Source organism: Simochromis diagramma, unplaced genomic scaffold, assembly GCF_900408965.1.
Source record: "Simochromis diagramma unplaced genomic scaffold, fSimDia1.1 OVJJ01000419.1, whole genome shotgun sequence".
In the NCBI taxonomy this organism is placed as follows: Eukaryota; Metazoa; Chordata; class Actinopteri; order Cichliformes; family Cichlidae; genus Simochromis; species Simochromis diagramma.
In genome coordinates, this window is record NW_024387244.1 from 4,586,211 (window position 1) to 4,611,121 (window position 24,911).

General features: G+C 38.3%; 2 protein-coding genes across 2 annotated transcripts in view; both read right to left on the minus strand.

Annotated features, from left to right (window-relative positions):
* Positions 1-596: 596 nt before the first annotated feature.
* The window catches only part of LOC120747062 (E3 ubiquitin-protein ligase RNF126-like), a 31,207-nt gene continuing 6,892 nt past the window's right edge, over positions 597-24,911 (minus strand). The window contains exons 2-11 of the mRNA XM_040052665.1: positions 18,907-18,912; positions 8,287-8,367; positions 5,023-5,081; positions 4,317-4,377; positions 3,565-3,800; positions 3,365-3,433; positions 3,206-3,275; positions 2,992-3,085; positions 2,539-2,654; positions 597-2,425 (exon numbers count right to left, since the gene is read on the minus strand). Coding sequence (XP_039908599.1) covers positions 2,240-2,425; positions 2,539-2,654; positions 2,992-3,085; positions 3,206-3,275; positions 3,365-3,433; positions 3,565-3,800; positions 4,317-4,377; positions 5,023-5,081; positions 8,287-8,364 — 969 coding nt within the window. The 5' untranslated portion in view covers positions 8,365-8,367; positions 18,907-18,912 and the 3' untranslated portion in view covers positions 597-2,239. The remainder of the gene's footprint in view (positions 2,426-2,538; positions 2,655-2,991; positions 3,086-3,205; positions 3,276-3,364; positions 3,434-3,564; positions 3,801-4,316; positions 4,378-5,022; positions 5,082-8,286; positions 8,368-18,906; positions 18,913-24,911) is intronic.
* On the minus strand, positions 16,643-21,347 carry fstl3 (follistatin-like 3 (secreted glycoprotein)). Its single transcript, XM_040052666.1, has 5 exons — positions 21,117-21,347; positions 20,549-20,734; positions 18,712-18,927; positions 18,390-18,617; positions 16,643-18,279 (listed from the first exon to the last, which is right to left on the minus strand). Exons 1-5 carry the CDS (start codon positions 21,184-21,186, stop codon positions 18,227-18,229), a joined length of 753 nt encoding a protein of 250 aa, XP_039908600.1. The 5' UTR covers positions 21,187-21,347; the 3' UTR covers positions 16,643-18,226.

Genomic DNA, 24,911 nt, shown 5'->3' on the forward strand with positions numbered 1-24,911 from the left:
TAAGGAAAGGAATCAATAGCAGAAAATAGAAAAGAAGTATGAATAGAACTGCGGTGCCTATGAGGCAATTTAAAGCAAAAGCAGGAAATAAAAAAAAAAACACAGAGGAAAAGACATTAGAAGAAGAATAAAAAATTTCAACTAGTTTTGTTTGGGAAAACACATCCAACCTAAACGTAGGCTGTTCTTCACAGGTAAATGGCTAGAGTAAAAACAAATGGAGTTTTGGAATGAATATTAAATAATATTTAAATAAGATAATCCATCCATCCATTTGCTTCTGCTTATCCTTTTCAGGGTCGCGGGGGTTAAATAAGATAATTCTTCTGGAAATATAAAAAATACTCCAACATGAAATATTTAAATATTTTCATTTTATTCAGGTTTCTGTTATTAAAAGATTTGCAAAACCTGCAGCTCTAGAAAAATAAAGCCAATACATATTCACATTATGTATTTTTTTAAAATCATAAGTCTAGACTTTTAACTGGCACCAGAACCACTGAATCTACAGCAACCAAATATTTAATAAGCCTGATATATTCCAGCTTCACAGCTAGAAGGCAAAAAAACAAGGTCAACAATGTTTTGTATAGTTTTTTTTTTTAAAGAAAGATTATGAATCTGTAATTTCCCCTTGTGAGAGCAAACTCTGAGCTATATGTATTCATCTGTCTTCCAGTAAGATCAGTGTTCTGTCCATAACAATGCCCTCTTTGAACATAAAACCCCTGATGTGCAGTACAATGTAGAGGAAATACACCCATATGGCTAAACAATTAAAGGAAACAGAATTTATTGGCTTCTTGATAACATTAGACAGGCAAGTACACCAGTGAAGGATTTAATATAGAATCTGTTTACTAGCTGCATGCCTTTGGACCAGGCCTTACTTTGAAAGTACAAAATTATCACAAAATCTTATTATGCATTGAAAACAGGTCCAGCAGTGCTCACTAATGGGGTCATTGTTCCTTGGTTGATGCTTGGCTGTTCTGGACAGCTTTGAAGGCGTCATGACAGGAACAAATAATTTAGACTGTGAACCAGAACAACTTAAAAGGTCACCATATCATTAGTTTTTTTTTTTTTATTTGGTACTTGAACAAAAGGGTATCAAGAGGGTATGTTTTAACCTCTCCTCTTTTAAAATGACCCAGTTTTTATGATTACTGCACTACCATTTAGTTTTTAAACCACAGCACCACAGTCAGAGTATAAAAAAATGAATACACGTAAAACACTGTTGTTGTAAGACTTATTGGAAAGCCTTTAGAGTATTGTAACCACACCCTAAGAATGACTTACAGGAAATGAGTGCTAGCACCCAAACATCTTTATTTTCATCTGTTAGACAGTTTTGTCTGTACATGATCATACTGCAAATCAAGAGGTATTCAACTGGCAACTTTTGAAAATATTTATGTTTAAATTAAAATGCACAGAAATGTTTCAAAATGTATCACGTGTATCATATGTGGAAACATGTTTTATGGTTGCAAATATAAATCATAAAGTATGTGGCAATTGATAAAAAATTTACTGCAATTTAACAGATCATTTCAAGTGCAAACAATGGTACCTGTGTGATTCAGGTAATCTTAAAATAGCAAGTACAGGTTGACAATAAAATAATTATAGAAACTATTGTCAGTTTTTTTTTTTTTAAAGAGCTAAAGGGGTCAGATATAATATTGTTTCAATGTAAGTTCAAAGTGCACGCTTAAGCAGTGCACTATAGTGCATTTTGGGTCATTTAATATGCGAGATATGAATGCTCCTTAAAAAGGGATAGCTTTATTATTCTCTTGCTTTACTGAAAAAAGTGGGTCATCATAAAACAAACAAATCAAGAGATTGAAAAATGAGAAATAAAAAAAGAACAGCAACTGTCTTGTTCTAGTTTTCTACCTTTGGATTCTTTTTTTCTCTTCTTGTATGAGGTGATTCAGGCAGATCAAGCCTCTTTAAGTATCCATGCTTCTATGCATCCTCCCTGACTGAAGGTGCACTCCAGGCCTCTGCCCTTCCTTTGTTCAGAATCCTGATGAAGGTGGGAGCAACAGGATGGGCAGAAATACATGGGCCTCATGTATCACTTATCCGTGAATCAGCGTGAGTGCTCCTGGGGAGATGCACTCAGGTTTCGGCCCTTCGGCAGGGAGAGGATGGAGGTCACTGCTCTGAAGTACAGCAGCCTGAGAGCTAAAAACAGCTCATGGGGTGACACATGTTCTTCCTACGAATTATCTGTGGAGTTCTCATTGCTGGTTGAACTTGAGGACTGGGGTGTTGAGGAGGATGAGGAGGAGGAGGAGGAGGAAGAGGAAGAGGAGGAGGTAAAATTCATCCCTGATAGTTCTGGAGGGTTTGTTGCTGTGTTCTGTCCACTCAAGCTTTTCCTGCACACTGGACAAGTGTCATGCTGGAGAAAAATATAAAACCTTTTTAGAGTCCCATTTAGCCCAATGTTTCAGTCAGCAACAACTGAATATTTACTGTAAGGGTAAAGAATACTGAATAGATGATGTCTAGTACCTGTTCCAACCAAGGGACTATGCAATCATTGTGAAACATGTGATTGCATGGGAGCTGCCTCACATTTTCACCAACACTGTAATCTTCTTTACACACTGGACATTCCAGTCCTGAAGCTGAAATGTCAAAAAATATAGTTAAATATGGTGCAAATAGGTCAACAGTTAGTTCTGGATGAAACTTTTACTGACAGGCAAATAGCATTAGGACTTATTTTTCAGGAAAAGCTCCATATTCTTTAATATCCAGTGGAAACATTTGTTAAGTTAGGAGCAAGTATATTCCCATTATTAGTATTTTTAAAGTAAAATAGTGACTTAGAATACCCTAAAGTTATTTACATAAATCTACAAATAAATAGTCATACTTGATTAAAAAGAATAAGTCAAACAACTGAAATCTGATGACATACTTGCAATAGCCTGCAAAGCTGTTGTAACTTTTTTAACTTACCAACATGCTCATCTGTAATTTGTACTGTAGGAAGACTTTTTATTTTATCTCTATCAGCAGGTGGTGGTCCTGTATTCTCAAACTGATTTAATAACTAAACATTAAAGAAAGGAGAATATTAGAAAGGAGGATAAATTGAAAGACACATTTCATTCGCATCAGTATCTACAATGTTAATACAATCACTTAAAAAACAAAGTTTCTAAAAGAATACCTGTGTTATAATAGCATCTAATCCATTAGCACCCCAGGCATAGTCCATAGGATTTGAGTGAAGAACACCCCTTTAAAAAGAATGGGACATTAGAACAAAGTAAGCACATTTTGGTGTGAACTCCCACTCTATTTTAACACATCTATTTCACAAACTCACCAGGGTCCAACACCAATGTTTGGCATTGCCGTAGGTGCAATTATTCCATTTACTAGCTGCTGAATGATTCTATGAAAAAGAACATAAAAAGATATGACAAAGTAGGAGGCAGGAATATTAATAAATTGCCCAGCAAGCACAAACAAAACAAAACGAAACGAAACAAAACACCGCTTCACTTCACAATCTGCACTCTTTACCCCTCTAAAGTGGGAACTCCCTCGTGTCTCCCTGCTTGTCGTCTTGAACCATGGCGACTTCTTGGTTGCCTGGCACCATATCGTTGCCGAGATGCAGCTTCCCTTTCCCGACGGTTTTCAGCATCCCTGTTATCCTCTGTTGTGAGTCCAGCCCCAAAGTCAAAGCTATCATCAAAGACACCCAGGGCAAACTGGCCATAGCCTGAAGGGAATGTAAACAGGTGCTGGTCCGCATTCTGGGACACAAATAAATGAAAGCAAACACACTGACTTGGTACAAACAAGTGAAGCTTTTGGAGTACAAACACCAAACTTTTACATTCAATACAAAAACACTTTGAAAGTTAATGGTTTGGTTGATAATTAGGTCAAGGTTCACCAATGGTACAGTCACAGAATGCTGACTTGCAGCATTTCCCTGTTTACTGATCATTAAAGCCTGAGTAACTATCACTTTTAAAAAAAATCTTTAGATTACTGATGCCTATTTTTAACAGGGAAAAGTAAAGCTAGACAAATTATTCAATAAAATACACTGTAAAGCTCAAAACTGCAGCTTCAAAAGCTAAAGTGCAAACTCCAAGACAAAGTTCATCATGCATGATAACATATTAGCACAAACGTCACTGGAAGCAGTTTTAAGAAATGCTGACTCTGTTACACAATAGTGTGCATAACAGAGGCAGAGCGGTACAAAACAGGGGGAGGTTAGATGATAAAGACAGAGTCTGAATAAAGAATGGGTTAGAAACCTCAAATGGTTGTTGATTCTGGGGCCCGCTGGAGATGGTAGACATGGAGCCATTGTCAGCACTAAACAGGGGAACATCATTGAGAGTGTTATGTTTAGACCCAGTGACATCAAAGGAAATGACCATGTGTCAACGTTTTTATCCTTTTATATATTTGTAATGTTTTGCTGCCATTTCACTTTGTTTTCTAGATTATTTACTTTTTGCAAACTGTTACCATGTACAACTTAGAGGATAACATCATTAAAGACACCTAAAAAAGGACAAAAACTCATGGCCATATGTTGATTACATCAGATTAGTTATTAGATTTTTTAGGCCACCCTTTAATGGAAGAAAATAACACAATCTTCCATTTCACAGTATATGCAAAGCACATACGGAAACATTTATATTTAAGCAAGTGAATTAGTTTGCTTTCTATTTCTGCTACTGGAGGTTTCCTAAATTTCATCATCTACAACTAATTATGGAATGCTCATCCTACTGATTTTCTAATAAATAAATAATATATATATATATATATATATATATATATATATATAAAATCAGAATCAGAATACTTTAAAAATCCCTTTAGGAAATGATGTGATTTATTTCTTTGTTCCTTTCGAGAAATAGGAAATATACAGACATATATCAACAAAAACTACTAAATTTGTTTTACACAGGGTTAAACTGTTTTCAATATACACTTTTTACACACCTTCTTTCTTCCAGCAGTTCTTCAATAAACCCTGACTCACATCTTGGACATGTATACTCCTGTAAAACAAGACAGTAGTATGAGCAAACACATAATGCTATTCTCTGATTGTGAGGAAAAAAAACCTTTCAATTCTAATAACAAGATGTACATTCTTTGCGAAGTGTAATAATTATTGCCATTCATGTAACATTATTCCCTACAAAATACTTTCTTTGCTTCCTCACTCACAATTTACAAAGAGATCAATTGATTTATCTGCAAATGCTACATACTATTTTAACTGTAAGAGTTAATGCATCTGCAGCCAGCATTGATTAATACAATTTATTTTTCATTCAAGCTATCCAGAAAAAAAAAAAGACTGAAAACAGACAAAAGGCAACTTTAACCTTTAATCAAAAAATGATCACATAACTGCTTGTCATTTAAATCTTACATATTTGCAAGTGACTCCACAGGCTACATCAGGGTATATGTTAAGCAACTTATGCTTAACATATACCCTAGACTGGAAAAGCTTACTTTCAGGGTTTTGGTTAAAAAAAAAGAAAATCAATTGCAAGTATTTTCACCGATTACTTTTGTTTAAAGTGTGATGGACTGTAAATAAAACAGTTGTTTAAATGCATTTTATTCTAATGTGGTGGGACGTGTTAGTGCAGTCTATGTGCTGCTGTTGTTTCTAAAAGGAAAAATAAATAAATAAATAAATATATTAACTTGTGTATGGTTACACGTGGGTATAGAGCCTGAAAGAATAAGATCATGCATACAAGAGGCGGAAATTAGCTTCTTTCGAAGGGTGGCTTGGGTCAGCCTTTGAGACAGGATGAGGAGCTCAGTCATTAAAGTAGGGGTCAGAGCCACTACTCCTCCATATCAAAAACAAGCTAGCTACGGTAGATGAGCATCGCAGTAGGATCCCTCCTAGGTGACCTGTTTCAGGTCAGCTTAAAAAAATAGAAGATGTCTCTTTGATATATATATATATAGATAGATAGATAGATAGATAGATAGATAGATAGATAGATATAGTTTTTCTCACTTAATTGGAGTAGGTTTGGTCATTTCAGTTTAGTTCCATGGTTTAAAAATTATTGGGGTGGGGGGTTATTTTTTAAAGGGAACCCCGACTATTATTACAAGTTACTCTAAATATGTTACAAATTATCTCCACTACATAAAAACATACTTGAGAATAACTACATTTTTTTTGTTATTCATGAAATCTTTGTTATTTAAAACTATTTTGGAGCCGTGGGAGCAGCCATGTTTTTTCGCACACAATGCATTCTGGGACGATGACGTGTATTGGTTGTCGGTAGTATAGGTGCTTTCGTTCAGTTAACCTGTTTTGTTTTTTAAAGTGTAGCAACCGTATTAACTAACTTGCCTATTAGTGACCTGGTTACGATTTGGTAGAACCACCGAGATAATCCATCAACAATATAAGGTTAGTCATTAATATAATGCTGCTGCATCGGCTGGGCTAGTTACATCGTAAGGGTTTGAAAACCGAGCTTTAAAGTGATTAGCGGTAATACAAACCGTGAGAAGCCGACAGTGATCACTGACTGTTTTTAGGGGATTGTTGAGATTAAATCGAATAAGATACAAAGCATTGAAACGTGTTAAAAACACAACAGTCTTATTAAATGCAGACTACTTTGGGCCCAGAAACACGATTCATAATGTTGTGTTGTCATAATGTCATCACTTAAAGACCGGATACCGGTCATGGAGGCTAACAAGGGCCGCCCAAAGAACATGTGGATTAAGACATACGGCTTCAAAAAGTTTTGGTGCTTTACAACAAACGCTCTCAGTCGCTGTTGCCATTGGCAAGCAATAGCTGCATAGGCACCAGTAGTTTTCCCTCACTCTCTCGTCCTCGTGTGGCGGATTGTTTTCATCTAAACTAAGTGCTGGTTGACTATTTTCATTCTCTCTCTGGGTTTGCTCTGGTTCAAACTGGAAAGGTTGAACAGAAGCCATTTCCAGTGTGCTGCTAACTGGATGCGGTGCAACCGTATGACATCACTACCCAGAGTGCATTGAGAAGTAAATAACAATGGCGACCTACTGGTAAATCGGTTTTATATCAAATGTGCTTAAAAGGAAAACATTTGGTGTATTTTAATATCACACATGTTTTATTGAAAGCACAGTACATATTTTAGCGCAAACATGTCTTAATAGCCGGAGTTCCCTTTAAGTTTTTGACATGCATTTGTCACGGTTTACAAAAACGATAAACGAAGTTCATAACATCTGTTACAAAAAAATCGCATTTACAAATATATTTCTAATAGGAAAAATTATGAATAAAGTCATTCCCTACACATTTTCAGTATAGTTTAATTTGCATTACCCAATACTGTTCAAGATATTTTCTGTCCCTTGTGCCCCGTTTTTATCTCAGTTAACTGAGAAGACATCAAAAACAGAAGTGGAAGTCTGACTGGTCAAAATGAAATTTTATCACATACGTTTATATAGCTTACATATAATCCATCGTAATATGTACATTTATATAATATCAGTAATATCAAAACAAATATGAACAAATTTTCGATATTATCAACCAACACTAGTGGAATGAATAACAACTGCAACCAGTTACACTTGAATTATGTTCTTCAAAAAAGCCAAGAATAAAAAGTCACTAGTTGTTCACATGTTAGAGACATACACAACAGCACATTTCAAGTCATTTTCACCACCCTACACAAACCGTTAGCTGATATTTGACACTCTAAACGGCATGTTTAGCATCCTGTGACAGATCCTTTCAGCTGGACTGACAGAAACATGCACACAAGCGATTAAAAAAAAACCTGTTCAGTTTGAAAAGAATTTTCCGATATAAGAAAGTCCCGAAGTCTATAATTATAAAGATTCCAATTCTACCGTTAGTTACTGCTAGTAAGTGTAGCTAGCGGTCAGGCTAATACCCATCGAAATCCCATCAAATAAGGACCAGCATTTTTTTTAAAAGATATTACAAATTAGAAATCCATCTGTCAGTGAGGCTTACGCAGTTTGACGTTGTATAACAGCCGATCCTCTATTTAGAGGAGTAGCTAACTAACTGGGCAGGGCTGGCGAGATAAACGCTACATCGTAGGAATCTGCTAATACCGTTAGCATGCTAATTGTTGTCCTCTTACTAAAACAATACATAAGAAAGTACCGCCGATGCCATCGCGTTTTCCGTTTGTCCAAATTTTATTCTCTACAATTTTTATCCACTACACTTACGGGAAGCCGAGGACTGATCTCTGCTGAGCATCTATGACAGAAAAACCGGCTGGGCCATGGAGGAGCTTCAGCCATCATTAGCTACTAAACAGGTAAAGAGGAAAAACTACGGAGCCCCGAAAAGGACAATCAGGACACCACGCGAACTTGCTAGAAATGACGCCGACCTTGTGAGTGAACATAAACACTTAATATTACAATGTGAGGCTTTAATAAAGCTATTGTCGACATAGAATGCAATGAAATGTTATAGTCAGTTTAATATTTTGTAATAGATTACATGGATTTGTTAAGTTTTATTTATTTAACAGGGACAATTCATGTTACTGGACTTCGATATTCCAAAAAATATTAGACGTAAACATTGTAGTTCACAGTGAACTGCTGACACTGTCATATAAAAACTTTGCCATAAAAAATACAAAAATAAAAACAAAAATAACATAGATAGAATTAAGTTAATAGTGACTGTGGATGGTGCCATAAATGTTGCCATTGGTAAACCTCAACATTCAGTTTCCCTTACTGACAGGATGGAAGGATGGATAGATAGATAGATAGATAGATAGATAGATTCCACAACCACAAGGCAAATTATTGCATTACAGCAGTGGGATAAAGTATTAAAAAAAATTGTATATACAAAAATGATTACAAAAAATAAACAAAAACACAAGTTAGAGAGTAAAAAGAATTTGAATTAATAAATAGTGTGTACACAATAAATATGACAAACAGCTACAAGAAGGTATGATACAGAAATATGAGTGTGAAATCTTATGCCTGTCACAGAAAAAAAGAGTTATTGTATAGTTTCATGAAGAATGCTAGGAATGAGCTCCTGAAATATCATTATGGCAGTTGGGTTGAATAGATCTGACAGTTATTGGTTATTAAATATATATGTATGTATTACAATTAGAATGTGTGCTTTAAAAAATCACACATGTGGTTTACAAAATGCCACCACATGGTGGTGCTTTTGTGTATCAAGTGGTGACTTGAGGGTATTTCACAGTGTAGCCAGTGACTAAAGATACTACTCACTCTTGACAAGTTTCTCATTTCTGTCCCATGATAAATAATAAATATGCAGTTTAGTTTTTGCCTGTTGTAAATGAGGATTCATACTAATATGTTAGCTTAAAAGCCTTAAGGAACTGGAGACTGGTCAATATAATTACCCCCAGTGAATCTGTATCACCACACAGTGTCTCCACTGAACTCGTGTTATCCCTGCAGGTTCATTGCCCCCCTGCTCACCGTCTTCACATGACAACCAGAGATGTGTTTTTGCAATTTGGCAGCACACTAGATTTATTTTGACACATGCTACTTTTCCATTGGATTACTGTCAACCACCTTATGAGCCAACAGGCATGCTCCAAGTATTTAAAGGTTTTGTAGCATCTGTTTTTGAACAAAACTATTTCATCAAATGTGGATTTTGTATTTTTCATGTGTCACTGTTTGACAGCAGTTATTGGAATATCATCAAGTGTCAAACCTGAGACAGAAGACAGTAAAATAAGTAGTCACTCACACAGGAAAAAATGTTGTGTTGTTTTAAATTCTTCATCAATCTGGTGGCCCTGAGATAGCAGTGAAAGGTCTCAGACATCACATAGTTGCATAAGGGCTGGAGAGCAAAATGATTGATTACACTTTGTTTTCAGGTCTGTTTTTATTTTTGAGGTTGTCAGCTAAAATGTAAGCAATATTTTTATTATACACAGGTGTCCTTAATGAGATTACCTTAACAGCAGACTCATGGCTATAAACATATCACATAAGTCTGGAGTCACATCACATGTTGACAGCAAGTAGGAGTTCCCATCTGACCAGCCATTGGCCAATCAGGTTTCTAAACCCTTCTGGCCTGATTTTTACATGAAAACATTTGCTTTCATGCTCTTGGTAACAGCAGGCCTATATGCACCCAGCCTCGGGTATTTTTTTGTGTTTAGTGTTTGCTATTTTGCACAAACAACAAATAACCATGTATATCTGTAAATGTGTTATGCAAAAAAAAAGTCAGTAAACCAATCAATAGCTTAAAGTATGGTATGGCACAGTGAATCACTGGAAAAAAAATGCTGGATGTTGCCACACAGCAAAGCTAACAATGTAACCAAGTTAGTTCCTAATGTGCTCTCTAGGTTGATGTTGTGTCTGATCTGGCCATGTGGGAGCAGGAAAGACACGACTGTCCCATGGGCTGAGATTAGAGAGAGTCTGATAGCACCGAGGTTTGCTATGTCTGCCAGACTGAGGTAAGCTATTGTCTCCCTGAACCCAGTGCGTCACTGCCATTGCAGTTGAATGCTCATTGTAGCAATGCAATCTGGGGACTGAGTGACCGTGGGTCAGAATGAGGTCATGTGGGCAGCAGAAAACAACTACCAAGAGACCTTCTACATCATAGTTTTAGGTATAGAAGTTTAAAGTTGCTTTTAAACACTGGATATTTACCCTAAAACTTTGCAATAGTTGAAAATAATTTAGTCTGTTTTTTCATGGAGCTGCGATAAAGCAGCTTTTACCTTTTTAAGTCAGACTTTTAATGAATTAATTAATAAGACTTTTTTTTTTTTTAAGTCTGATTAATCTGCACGCTTACATTCACATGAAGTAACTCCTAAATACAATATTTGGTATTTTCATGACCTACTTTTAATAGCTTAATTTATATTGAACTCAAAAAGACAGCAAAGTGTCGCAGCCAAGGGAGCAGACAGATATGGTGCAAGGGACACTGCTGCTTTTGTCACTCCATCAAGTTTTTCCAGACATTCCCGCCAGGATTGCCCCACACTGTTCCCCGGGGCCCCAGAATCACACTAACATACACACATAAATACACACACATGCAGACACTCAGCAATAACAGCCGCCTGCTGGAACTTCCTGGGCCTCTTAGTCATGCGTCACTTGTTTTCAGTCCCACCCATCGAAGACTCTCTCTTCCTCCAGACATACTCTGTCTGATGCCATGTGTCACAAAACTTGTGCATTACACACACACACACACACACACACACACACACACACACACACACACACACACACACACAAACATACAGCCAAAACATTAGTGATGGTCAAAGCTCTCTTTAACAAAATAAAACTTGTACGTCTAAGAACATGAAGATATGCACAGCTTATAATCATATGTGAATCACAGCAGGCATCCCAGCGATGTTTTTCCACTCTGCATGTTTCAGGATAAACCTCCATGGTACAGCGTTAGTACATAAGTGTTTAGGATTACATCACTGAGCAGCTATCAAAATATAGATGTTGCTAGAGGAACACATGTGTACAATTAGCTACTTAGTTTCAAATGACTTGTTGTAGTGGAGTGTTTGTGGTAACTGCAGATGTTTTGGCAAACTTTGATTTTGTCTGGTTTCATTAAGCAGTTGTTGCATTAAGTCGTGGTCCTGATCAGTCCTGATCATTAAGAGTGTGTTTTTTATGCCCTTGACCCAATCAGTGTCTTTTTGTATTTGCTTCAGTGCCATCTAACTTTGGATCCTCCTGATTTTTTCCTCAAGAACCACCATTACATTTTTATTTCTATTTTTCTGTTTAAGAACCACCGGATGAACTGTCATACATTTGCCTGGTCAAACATCAGTGTTACCACAGGAAAAAAAAAACTGTAATCATTTTCTGCATAAACTTCAACGTAGAAATTTTGGGTTTGCTCGTATGATTGGAAAGGAAGAGTCACTGAGTCACTCATTCTCCATGAGGAATGAAGAGTATATTCAAATCTAAGTGGGTATTGATACCGTGAGGAAATAAGCTACAGTTACAGTTTACAATAAAGAAACCATGTAAGTAATAGGTTGCTGAATACAGTCTCAGAACCACTGAATGTGCTACAAAGACAACATAAGCCATGTGTGAATCACTCAAGCTGCTGGAGTTTAACAAGTTTGTCAAAGAGACAGTACAAATACATCATCTAGATGTTCTAGTTTAATGACTAAATGTTTTGAGTTGGGTAAAGTGGGAAATCCAGAGTTGAGACATTGAGACATAAAGCAAGTTAATCCCCCCCCACCACAATAAAGAATATCACTATACCTTTTTAAAACTTTTTTTAAAATACTTGGTACAAAGAAACCAAACAAAAAAACCTATGTCTGATAGTCACCCCAGCTATTGGAAGCCGCTAACCTGGATATCTTGACAGTGTTATTGGTGCTAATGGCTTCTAGAGCTTATTTAATGCAGTTAGCTGGCAAATACTAGTGTGCTGCCTGATTGCACAGATTCTTCATCCAAGAAATCTGGTGAGTGAAATTCAAGTAACCCTGCAGCAGATTGGCGAGCCGTGCAGGGCGTAACCTACGTCTCACCCTTTGACAGCTGGGATAGGCTGTAACCCAACCGTGACCTGAATTAAATAATTGGAAGAAAAGGGAAGGATGGAAATGTAAGCATTTCATTTGTGTGTTACTTAGTATTAATCAGAAAATATCTGAGTAGGTGCATTTTCACCCATACATAGTAAATGTTGCTAACCAGTCCATAGCATAGAAAACATAGCACCCTCACTTCTCGCTCAAATGTAGCCGCTGGTGTTAGCCACAATGCTACACCCCAAACTTTAAATGCAGAGTCCACAAACCAGTGGGTGACATCAAGGTCACTATATTGTTCTGTTATGTAGAAAAGTCCATGGCTTTTACATGTTTTGTATAGATGTGTAAAGGTATTGTATGTCTGTCTGCATGAATGAAACTACAGAGTGCCATAATACTCATAGAGCATCAACAATGTTTGTGTGTCTCGTACCAGCAAAAGCGTATGCTATACACCACTAGAGTGTCCGCTAAACACGGTGTCAGTTCATTTAAACCATCTGTTTGTTTATAAGATGTTAAGCTTAGCATTCTGGGGAATAGATGCCATATGAATCTCCTGAGCTTGTCGTTGGTACATTTTTCTTCAGCTAACAAAGGTTCTCTGAACAGGTGATTTAATTAGGTGTGTCCTGGTGGCTATTGCAGAAGTTCCTAATGAGCAGGAGAAATGAAATGAAAAGGCAACTTTTCCATTCTCATCTTTACTGAATTTACATGGTATGCTGTAACACACGACAGCACATAAATGCTCAAGCAATTTTCCATCATAACTATCCAACTTTCCATGATAAACAAGCAGGTAGCTGGCCAAAGCTAATAAAAAAAGGTATTTCACTCTTGTTTCTGTAAGTGAGCCACCTGAAAAGCTGATGTGAAACTGGCCGTGGTCTGGTAGCTCTCCAAGCCTCAAACAGCACAATTGGACTTCATTTGAGTCAAGGTTAGGAATGTAATAGAGCCCCATTATCACACTTGACTGACTTTTCACTTGTGCAGTGTGATATTTCAGCACAAACCCAAACCAGAGCTAATTTACTTACCTTGTCAAATGTCAAGGCAGAGAAACAACAAGCGCCTATTTTCCCAGCATAAATGCTCCCAGAGACTTTAAAAACCACGACTAGACATTCCCTCAATAGTTTTTTGAATATAATAGTGAACTCATCAGGGATCAATATTTCATAATTATGTCTGGAATTATATTTTGCAGAGAATCTTACTGTATATTTTGCTTGTCCGGTTTCTCCCTGTGATTCCTAGTACATATGGGCCGGACCACACGCAGAGCCCACAGAGAAGCCAGAGGTCATGATGAGGAAGTGAAACAATTCACCAGGAATAATTTGGGACAATTAGCATTTACACAACTTCCTAACTCTGCTGATTTGTTGTTGATGATCAGTACTTGGATAACGCTGTTGTTTTGCACTACACTTGCCTGCAGTTTTACATTACTGTTGCCTCAAATGACTCAAAGAAAGTGGCTTTGGTGATCGCAGACGTTTCTCAGAACTTTTGGGGGATTTTTCTGGACATCATTGTCTTTACCTGACATCCACAAATAATCTCTGAAAATCAGCTTTGAAATAACACTTCTACGGCATGAAACAAAACTTCTAAACATTGCCTAATTATTATTAATTGCTGTTTATTATAAAGGCTCTTTAGTGAGTTATAATCAGCAGTGATATGTTCCCTGACAGATAGATTATTTTGCTTCTAAAGAACATGTTACTCCAGATAAGCAATAAAAAGCAAAAAGCTTTCCCAAGAAATATATAAAACATCATCTGTAATTTAAAAGTATAAACTAAAAGGCTGATGCACTGGCTATTGTGTCAGCATAATAAACTATTGTCAGACGTAAAATATTGCGCACATGTGGAAATTTGAAAGACTCGTCATGTAACAGAACAACTCTGGGAAATAATGTGTGAGGCAGATATTTTCTGATGGAGTGATGGATCTGATATCTATTAGTTTCAGCTGTGGGATGGAGATGTTTACAATCCAGTGGCGCGATCCAGAGAGTGGGTGGTCTCCAAAACACTCCACGGCACTGGGTTTCATCACAACATTGTTTCAGATCTAAATGTTGGCTGTTACTGGAAGTAGTATGGCAAGTTGGAGGAAATGATACCATGTGGACGTCGTTGAGAAAGAAGCTCGACATATCAGAACAGGATAATGACGCATCCTTCAAATTTCAGTGTGGGCGTCACATTATAGCCGCATGTGTTTGGAGGGATATAAACAACTCACCAAGGGGCTCTGATGTAACGTGTATGACTTTTCCCTTGGTCATAACAGGTGAGCTTCAACAGCAGAGATGAATCCATACTCACACCCACACACACTAACATACACCCACCCACACACACACAAAACCGTGTTCCAGGGGAAGCAAGGCTAACACCTCTTTGGATACACCACAAACCATAACATGTAGTAAAAGGAATGAAATATGGAGCAAAGTGGGCACAGCATTCCTGAGGTCAGCGGTAGATGTAATTAGAATTGCTCTGAAATGGCTCATAGGTTTACTCTGTGGTTATGTTATTACCACCACTGCTATGACACAGGCCCATCATATCCGACATCAGCTGGAGGCCTACGTGGTAATGATGTCCAGGCTGTTCCTGGTGAAGATGTTACACAGTCATAATGACAACAACATTTTTTTTTAATTTGTTTTAAACAAAATGTACCTAAATGAGCGTAGTTAGTCAGCACACGTGAACCAAAACTCCTCTCTCGCTGTGTTTTCCACTTGTGGATTTTACGGGGAGACCACAGGTATGTCAACATATGTGCCTCAAAAGTGTGGCAAATTCTTTATTGCGGTAGACATTCATTACAAATTCTTGTGGGGGTGCCATATTTTAAACTTAAAAAAAAAGAGACTAGTTTGGTGGGGTAAATAATATAGATGGCAAAGGTGTGGGGATTTTTAAAAAAGATTTATTACACAAATATGTTACTAGTTGGTTAAAAGTTATAATATATTAACATATAGAAAATGCAAGCTGTTTCAGCTCCACTCCAACTTTCTTCGCAAGTAGAAGGCAGAATTTTTCACCTGGGATGACAGTATTAAGGATATTTTCTCATTTTTTGACACCATACAGAGCTGGGGATAGACTTTACTTTGGCTACGGCAACGTGAATTCCACATTAATAATGGAAAACTAAACTGGCTTAGTAGCTACACTAGCTACCTCTTTTGTCTATAAAACTCTAGTAAACCATATTGAGATCATGGCTGTTTGCTCGATGACAAAAGCTGACCAATATGTGTATGCGAGAATGCCAGAGTCAAATTATTTGAATTAGTTTGGGTCTTTTTTATACACAGTATACTAACGATGTTAAAATGTACATTTCTGAAAAAGCAACACATTTCACGAGTGGGCACAACAACAGCTTTGCTGTGGCATTATTATTTGCCCTGTTTGGACTAACAAAACATCTAATTCCATTCCCAGTGTAATAAAAGGGTACTTGGACAGGAATATAAACATCTGCCTAAAGTTGAACCAGATGCTGCTGCATGGCGGAGTGCAGGACTCAGAAGAGGAAGGCTAGAAACAGAAAAACAAGGGAGGTACTTTATACAGGAAAGTGAGTCAGTATCAAGGCCTCAGTGCTTCGAAACATTCAATCCTTAGCTCCTTTACCCTTCATCCCCCTGACCCGTCCCGCCTTTTCTAGGACGGGGGATATCCCTGAGGAGACGGGAGGAAAGCTGGACAGGCTGGATTTCATTCTCTTTCCTCTCGCATGTGGCCTTGCGAGGGATGTCAGAAAGGCAACTCACCCACTGCACGCACAGAAGACGAGGTCTAACCACAGCACACATAAACTGACAGCCTCTGTCTGGCTGCTGGAGCCTGATCCACCACCCTAAACCCCAGCTGATGAGTTCTGTTTAAGGGTGCAAGTATGATCTCATTTGGCTGAAGTGATTAAGACGGTGACACAGTTAAGAAAAATTTATATATCATCAAATACATGTCAGATGCTGTTTCACATGCGTAAAGTATTGTTATTAAATTACAATTGAGGCAATAACAAGGTATAACAAGGCAGCTGGGAAAAGAACATTTTGATTTTTAAAGAAAGAAGACGCACTGTGACACATGAAACTTTAAGTTGTTTTACAACGGCAGTACAAAAATATGTTAATGCATTTGTCATTCAAAGTTCACAGTAGGTACACGGGTAGGTGGTACACTTGAGATTGTTATTTACAGAAGGAAAGTTAACATGTTTCAAAGTACACTTTTAAGGTTGTTTAGAGTATCCAGGCATCTGCTTTGAGTTTAATATGTTGAATTGGATCACTTGACTACTTGACTCTGCAGATTGACTCTGATGGCAATATAATCAGGTATTTTCAATTGGTCCAAATTGTACTTCATTCCCAGACAAATTTAATTTTCCTTTAAGTCAGGCGCTGCTAATTACATGTGTCTGTCCTGTAAGTTATTTAAACAAAAAACAAAAAAATTCAAAACAAATCAAAGCAGCAAAACAGCATCAGAACTAACTTGCATGACGTACAAAAAATATTTTACAAAACAAAAAAAAGCATTCAACAGAGGAGGTATTGTAGAGGGCTCTGGGTTGTACCAACAGCCTTGTGAGACTCCCAGAAACACAACAAAACTGTTAATTTCGGTGATCAGCGGGTGGCCAAGAGTTTGGCCTGGGATTCAGAGTAAACATGTGTAGGGGGGAATAGAGACTATACAGATTTGTTTAGACTGAACCCCGTCCTCACCACCCTAAATGAAGTATGTGCAGCTGAACTTGTAGTTGCCACGTTGTTGTTTGTGGTGAATTGAACAGACGACAAAATAGCATCAGCTTTCGAAAAAATTAGCTTTGCTTTCCATTAACTTGAGGGAAAATGTTTGTTTGTGGGGAATGGAGCCTTTAAAACTGTAAAATATTTGTAAAATGCCAAACCCAGTGACTTCATATATATATATATGTACATTAAAAAACAAACAATAAATACTTTTTTTTTTTTTGCATGAGTGTGGCAGGGCGTGGCCTGCCATGCCATGCAGGTGCGTCCACCTTCCCTGCACAGCATCGCAGGCCACGCCCCGCCACAAAGAGCTTTCATAGGGTATACTATTTTTGTTTTTTCTTTTACTTTCATTTTTTTTTTTTTTTTTTACCAGGCTAAAAAACATAAATAGAGTTTTAATACCTTCTCCAATAAATAGTACTGGTATTCTATTTACAATATGCACACATCTCCCAAAGAGCTCATGAGATATATCTGTCTCATGACAAACGCATTCATCTGCCTCCACTTTCCAAACTGAAACATAGTTAACAAAAAATAGCTTTTTAGAGGCATGTGTGTGTTATTAAACACCTCTCTTCCAACAGAGGTGTCTCATATCACATCTACCATTAATATGTAGAAAGGGGGGAGGGGGGAGTGATTGTCAAAAAAAAAGTTCCTTATGGGAAGCTAGTGGAGCAAAAATGTTTTTTGATCGGGTCATATCCTGCAAAAAGGGGCTGCGTCAGGAATCGACCATCTAGACTGCGTTTTCCTCACTGCCATCCAAGATGTGAAATTTCCGAGATGGACCTGCAACAAACAAAAAAAGAGCCATAAATGACTTTATTGTAGCAAACAATGTCACAGCGATGTAAAGCCAGGTAAAAAGTAGAAGCTGGCAGGTGTTTGAGCAATCTTACTGTTGCAGTGCCCATAGTGGCGGACTCCTATGGAGCGGCCGAGGAAGCAGGTAGCCCGGCGGAGGTGGCAGGCGCTTGGGTAAGTGACGTTGTCATTACCACAGATACGGTGCTCAGACGGCATGGGTATTGGGCAAGGTGCAGTGCGGCACATGACGCAGTGAGCACTGTTGGTCTGGTCGGTCACACAGGTGTGAGTTCCTGGACACACAACACTGGAGCACGACTCTGGGGAAATAAAGAAAAATAAAAGGCATTAGGGCAACAGAATTGGAATGCTTAAGAACAAAACAGCTTAGCTTCCAGGGAAGGATGAACTTACTTCTGCACTCTCCGTGGTACATGACCTCAAGGTCTGGGTGTCCCATACAGCGCGCCATAAGCAGAGAACACTCATCCTTATATGTCTTCCCATCGCTGCCACACACAGGATACCTCCGGGTAATGTGAGAGCAGTCTGGAGAGCAAACACACTGAGGCCTTCCTGTCTTCATCTTGCAAACCTTCCCGGGACCACATCTGACTCCCTCACATGTCTCTACAAAAGCACAGTGTAATGTTACCGTATTAACAAGACTGCAGACATCAGGTGATTCACCTGCGTTTTCATACAAAACAAGCTGGAAACCTGGGTTTTTTCCCAGATCACAACACAATTCCCACCTTGCACAATATTTATAATAATCACATCTCTTTATTGACCGTTACACACAGAGGTGTCTCGCCCGATGGAATGTGAGGCTGGCGTGTTTTCATAACAGATCTGTGTATGGCTGCACACAGACTGTGCGGAGGCTGTGAGGAAGGAGTTCAAAAAGCTGTCAGGAAAGTTTACGGGCTGAAAAACGAGGAAGCTACAGGCTATTCCGACACCTCATAATGTCAAAGCACAGGACGATCTGTAATCCTAGCGCAAAATCAACATGAGACAGTGCATGCAGGTCTCTTCCCGGGTTTCTGAGTCTGTGGAGATGATTCCCGATGAGCTCCGAGTCCAGAGGATTCTGTAAACAATCGGGAACTTATTTCCTGTCTCCAACAGTACTTTAATATCCTGTTTTATTTCAAAGCTGTGTTTTCATTGCTCGACTCCCCTGGTCTGTTTCTATGGTCGATTTCAATCTCTCCCTTTCTGTCTTGCTGTCTGTACACCTTCTCTTCATGTCCTCTGCATATGCCACTAAAGTCCAGAGTTGCTAGCTATTGCTTGTTATTTATTTGGCATGACACAACATGGTTGAAAATATTGATGTTTTCCTCCTACAGAAATCCAAACTATCAAAATAGCGCAGGACATTATGATTCCCAGGTGTCTGGGCAAATTTCAGAATGCAGGAAAACATTTTCCTGTTTGTGAAAGAAAGCAGGACTCCTTTTTAACTAGCTTTGGTTTCCACCAGCCTCATTAATTTCCCATGAGTTACAGCGGTTTATTTATATGCAAGAGGCATTTTAACAAAGCTTTAACTGTGTTCTTTCTGCTTATTTAAAATTTATCTAAACAGAATTCACATCTCAACTTCTCCATGATGAGCCATGTGACACACCAAGGCAAACATGGGGCTGAGTGTATCCAAAAATGCCAGTAGCTAGTCTTGTCTTTTTAGTGGAACTTATTAAACATGGAAAGAAAAGAAAAAAACATTGTTCACATGCAAGTTCTGCTTATGAAAACAGAATTTATCTGCAAGCGAACCTGAATGAACCTTGCAGAAATTCCATGGCAGGAAGCTTCTCAGGACAGCTGGAGTTTTGTATAATGCCTCTCCTTGATCCTCGTCTGCAATTTGTTAGAAAGCTGCACTGGGAACTCATTGTGTAAATATCTCACAAATGACTCAAATGGACCTTCTCTCTCCAAGAGACACAATTGTTACATTATGCAATGGAATCCCCGGTGTATTAATCGAAACCCAATGATATTTAAGCTTTGTTTTTATGTGCGCAAATTATATCTAGGGTATCAGCTGTTATTCCATGTACTCACCTTAAACTAACTACAGTAGCAGACCAAGCGCAGTAAATATTCGAAAGAATATGACTGTTAAGAATTAGGCAGCATCTTTTTACAGTTAATGGCAGTGACTAAGAGCAGTACATGCAACTTGCTTCTTATACTTGGCAGATGCAACTCATTACTTTCTCAATGGTTTGTTTACCTTTGCATGGTTTACAGGAGACAATACCCAGGAAGCCCAGCAGGCTGACTTCATTCATGGGCAGGCTGGTGTTGGACCACGCTGTGTCCAGGCGTCCCCCGGCACAGCACTCCTCCCTGGTCACCCCTCTCATCAGCACCATGTCGCACCTTTGATCTTGACTCTGCTGCAGCCAGCACATCCCAGCTGGAGATGGTGCCGTAACAGATGTTAATTATTATAGGAATATTTATCTTTGTTACAGGAACACTTAGGAAGTGTATCGTGTTATCATGAACGATTGTCAATCACACTTCATAAGTCTTGTCACAAATCTTTGTCTTTTTAAAAATATTATACCATCTAGAACACTATATATTACATATGTCAGGGTTTTTTAACACATATTAGTAGTAAATAGCTTATTTCGAATTTACAAAAATGTACATGCAAAACAGGAGAAAAATGGATTGGGGTTTTGTCAAAATCCTTCTTTCACAGTGATCATTTTACCAACATTTCTGCTATGATTTTTAAAGCATAGGACATTTTGTTCAACATATGGAAAAAATGGAAAACATCTACTCACCACTAACAGGATTCCTCCCAATCTGACAGAAAGCGAGAATCACCCCCAAAACTGAAATCAAAACGTTCATTGTGTATTCTGAGTTAGTTTAAAAACTTCTTCTCAAAAGGTTGTCTCAGCAAACACCTAGAAGAAAAGGTGATGGTCCTTTGGCAAATAGAGCTGATCGCTCTGAGTTAACTTTGCAAGTAGCTCTGCCTTAAGTGAATGAATGTGTTGTGAATAAGTGATGTCGTTCCCCCTCTGTATAAATATTTATGCTGCTGGGATGGGCGATCCTCTCAGCCAGTAATAAGCCAGGGCAGGACACAGTTTGACTCTGACTCAATTTCCAGAGACGGGAAATGATCCATGCCCTGCAGCACTAGACGGAGGGCACTTATATGACCTCACAAAACCTTTTTACGCCACACTAAATAATAAAAATCATGAAAAGGGCTTGTTTTTTAATAGCCTTTTCCTTATAAAACATTAAGTTTTTCTAAAGACAGCAGTGTTTCCTTATATACTATTAATTAAAAGATGAACCTTTGGATGTAACCTTTTTGTTGCCCGTTGGGGTCCAATATGTTTTACTTTGTATAATTTCATTTAGCCTTTAATGGGGCACAGCTTGGAGATACTTATTCTCCTTTTTCTTTCTATCGGCTGCTCTGTGTGGTTTTGGGACATGGCCCATTGAAATGACACACTTATTTCTTATCTCATTGTTCTTTTGAAGTGACCCTAAACTGTTCTTTCTGTAGTGTAAATCCAGCAGAAGGCAAAAGTTCCCCACAACAAAGCTACAAATTATTATCCAGTGCCTATAATTATATGTATCTAGCAAATCCGAATACATGAAGCAATTTGCCTCGCCAGCACTGTCATTCCTTATTTTGTTGACTGTCTGGGTTTATCAATGAATGCTTATGTTTCGCTGTACAGCTGCGGTTAGAATAATACTGAGAGACGAAGGAAAGAGTGGGAGTGAAGGTGGTCTGCCCTTGGGCAATATATCAAGTTCAATAAACAAAACTATGACATACATGTCTGTCCTTTCATTGCTAATCTACGATCAAACACAGACAGCCACAAGCAGCGAGACTGAAAACATTCAATAAATTTTTTTTTTAAAATGTGGACATATATACAATATCTGTCAAGCGCAGGGACAACAATGTTCATGTAACACCACCCAGTCTTTAGAAATGGCACACTAGGAGCGAGTAGAGCCTAATCTATATTAATACTGTGTCAGATCAGGACATCTGCTCTGCTTTTCCTCCTTTCCTGCACTCATTCACCCCCTGACACTGAGAGGTAATGACAAAGTTATGCGAGTCTGCCCATCTGTCTGTCACAGCTTTATTTTTAATGTTCCCTTTTGATGGTTGAGGGGGAAATGGAGGTAGCATATGCTGCAGTATCTGAGTCTTCGTGAATGATGTTGGCTTCTTCAACGGAGATCCCCAGGGCAACGAAGGAATGCTGCGTGACCTAGGAGGGGAGGAACGACGAAAAGAGCGCAGCAAGTAATGGCTGTGGGTGGCCTGCCTCCTTGCTGGGTTTCTGCAGATCCACTGAGCCCCTCATATGGTTTGGATCATCACTGCTGAGTGATACAATGAATACAGGATGGTGGGAATTTTGGAGCATCCGCTGTATGATTTTTATTAGAGAATTTAATGTGTCCCATTTTTGTGGGATTCTAGTCTTTTTCAAGTGGCAGGGCTCTTTGGAGTACCATGAAAAAAATCCAGCGTAGACTGTTTCCATCGTGGAACAGTCAACACCTGCCTTGTCAGCACATCCCCGACAAGGCAGGTGTGGGGTTCAGTGTCATTCTGTAGATCACCAAAAAAATTTATTTTTTTAAAAACACACCACTGCCATCTAGTGGAGTGGTTTGGTGTATATAATATAGCAGGGTTTTATCTTTGCTCACACACATTTAGCTTATAACTAGGGATATGCATTCACTGGAGCCCCTTTTGCTTTCAGAGTTGCCTTAATTCTTTGTGGCATAGATTCAACAAGGTAATGGAAACATTCATCAGAGTTTTTGATCCATATTGACAAGACAGTATCACACAGATGCAGATTTCTAGGCATTTCTCGGGAAATCTCTCAATGCACCACATCTGAAAGCTGCTCTATAGGATTTAGATCTGGTGACTGGAGGCAGTTTGAGTACAATGTTCAATGACTTGAGCTTTGTGATATGGTGCGTTATCCTGCTGGAAGCAGAATCAGTAAATAGGAAGGTGGATGCACTAATGTCATAAATATGTACATTGTCACCAACAATACTCAGGCTGTGGAGTTTAAAGAATGCTCAGTTGGTAGAATGGGCCTCAAGATGTGCCAATTCTACCCACACCACCACACTGGGATTGATCGTGTTTATACCAAATTCTGATGCTACTATCTGAATGTCAACAGATATCCAGACTCAGATAAGGCAACCCCAATCTTCTACTGTATTGTATCTAATTTGGTAAGGGTTAGCTTCAGTTTCCTTGTTCTTAGTGGCACCCAGTCTAGTCTTCTACTGCTGTAGCCCATCTGTTTCAAGTGCTTTGTGTACATAGATGTTCTATATGTATATGTGTGTGTGTACATACACACACACACACACACACACACACACACACATATATATATATATATATATGACCACAGAGTAAGCCTCCTCTGTCCCTCCATCCCCAGATGAGAAACATCCCATTTTGGCTTTTCTGATGCATATACTCAGTTCTGCTCAATATTGTTTTACACTTGACGCAACAATGACATTGTGTTATACTGTAAAACAAACAATACGCAACAAAGTAACAACTTTCTATTTAAAAAAGGAGGAAGCCTAAGTATCCCCATGTCCAACTAATAACAAAGTAATTAAAAATGCATTCCACTGATACCACTTTAGCTCACTGGGTTGCAAAGAGAACAACCCTTATTCCATAAGGCCAATATGGAAGCTTGCTTCCAAATCCACCCTGAGGCCATTTTCTACAAGTCTTCTTTATGCTTTTCTCCCAGCTTTCCAGCCTTAGCCGATGTTTGATAGGACAGTGTCGGACAACATGCCCAAAAATATATATTACAAATTGCATTTGAAACACGAGTCTTTTTGAGAAATTTGACTAACTAGTAGTGTTAATCAGGAAGTTATTTCAAAGTTAAGTATTGTTATCAAAAAGTTAATTCTACTTTAGACCAAAGATAGCTTAACTTAAGAAAAAGTCACACATGGACTGCTAGACTGAAAGAGAAAACAAAGTGAGACCTGTTTTCTTCAAAAACAGGTTTGATTAACTAAAGAAACCAAGGATATAAACACACCTCAGTTGCTGCCCCACCTAGGAGTGAAAAGGAACAGGAAGGGATGCACTCCTTATTTATATAATGCCTGTGGTGAATTCAGTTAAGGAACAAAGAAACTCAGGAACCAATCAGCAATGAGAAAATCAGGACAGGACTTCAGGTAAAGGAGTTGAGGTGGGGATAAATGAGGAAAATTGTAAAGAAAGCAGACAGCTTTTCCTCTTATCTGCTGAAATGCAAGTTGTGATCAACTCTAGGACCAAATTTATTATAATATATGTATTATTATATTATATGTATATGATTAAATGAAGCTGTTGCTGTCTTTTCTATTTTTCTTCCTTTAGCCAGTAATTTACAGGGGTAATTGATAAAAAGTACCACAAGATGGCGCTTCTCACATGTGTCTTAAATTTTCAGCCTCTGTCTCTGCCTGTAACGTTCACCACTCATCTCGGGCTATTAAAATGGCCGTTAGGCAGCAGT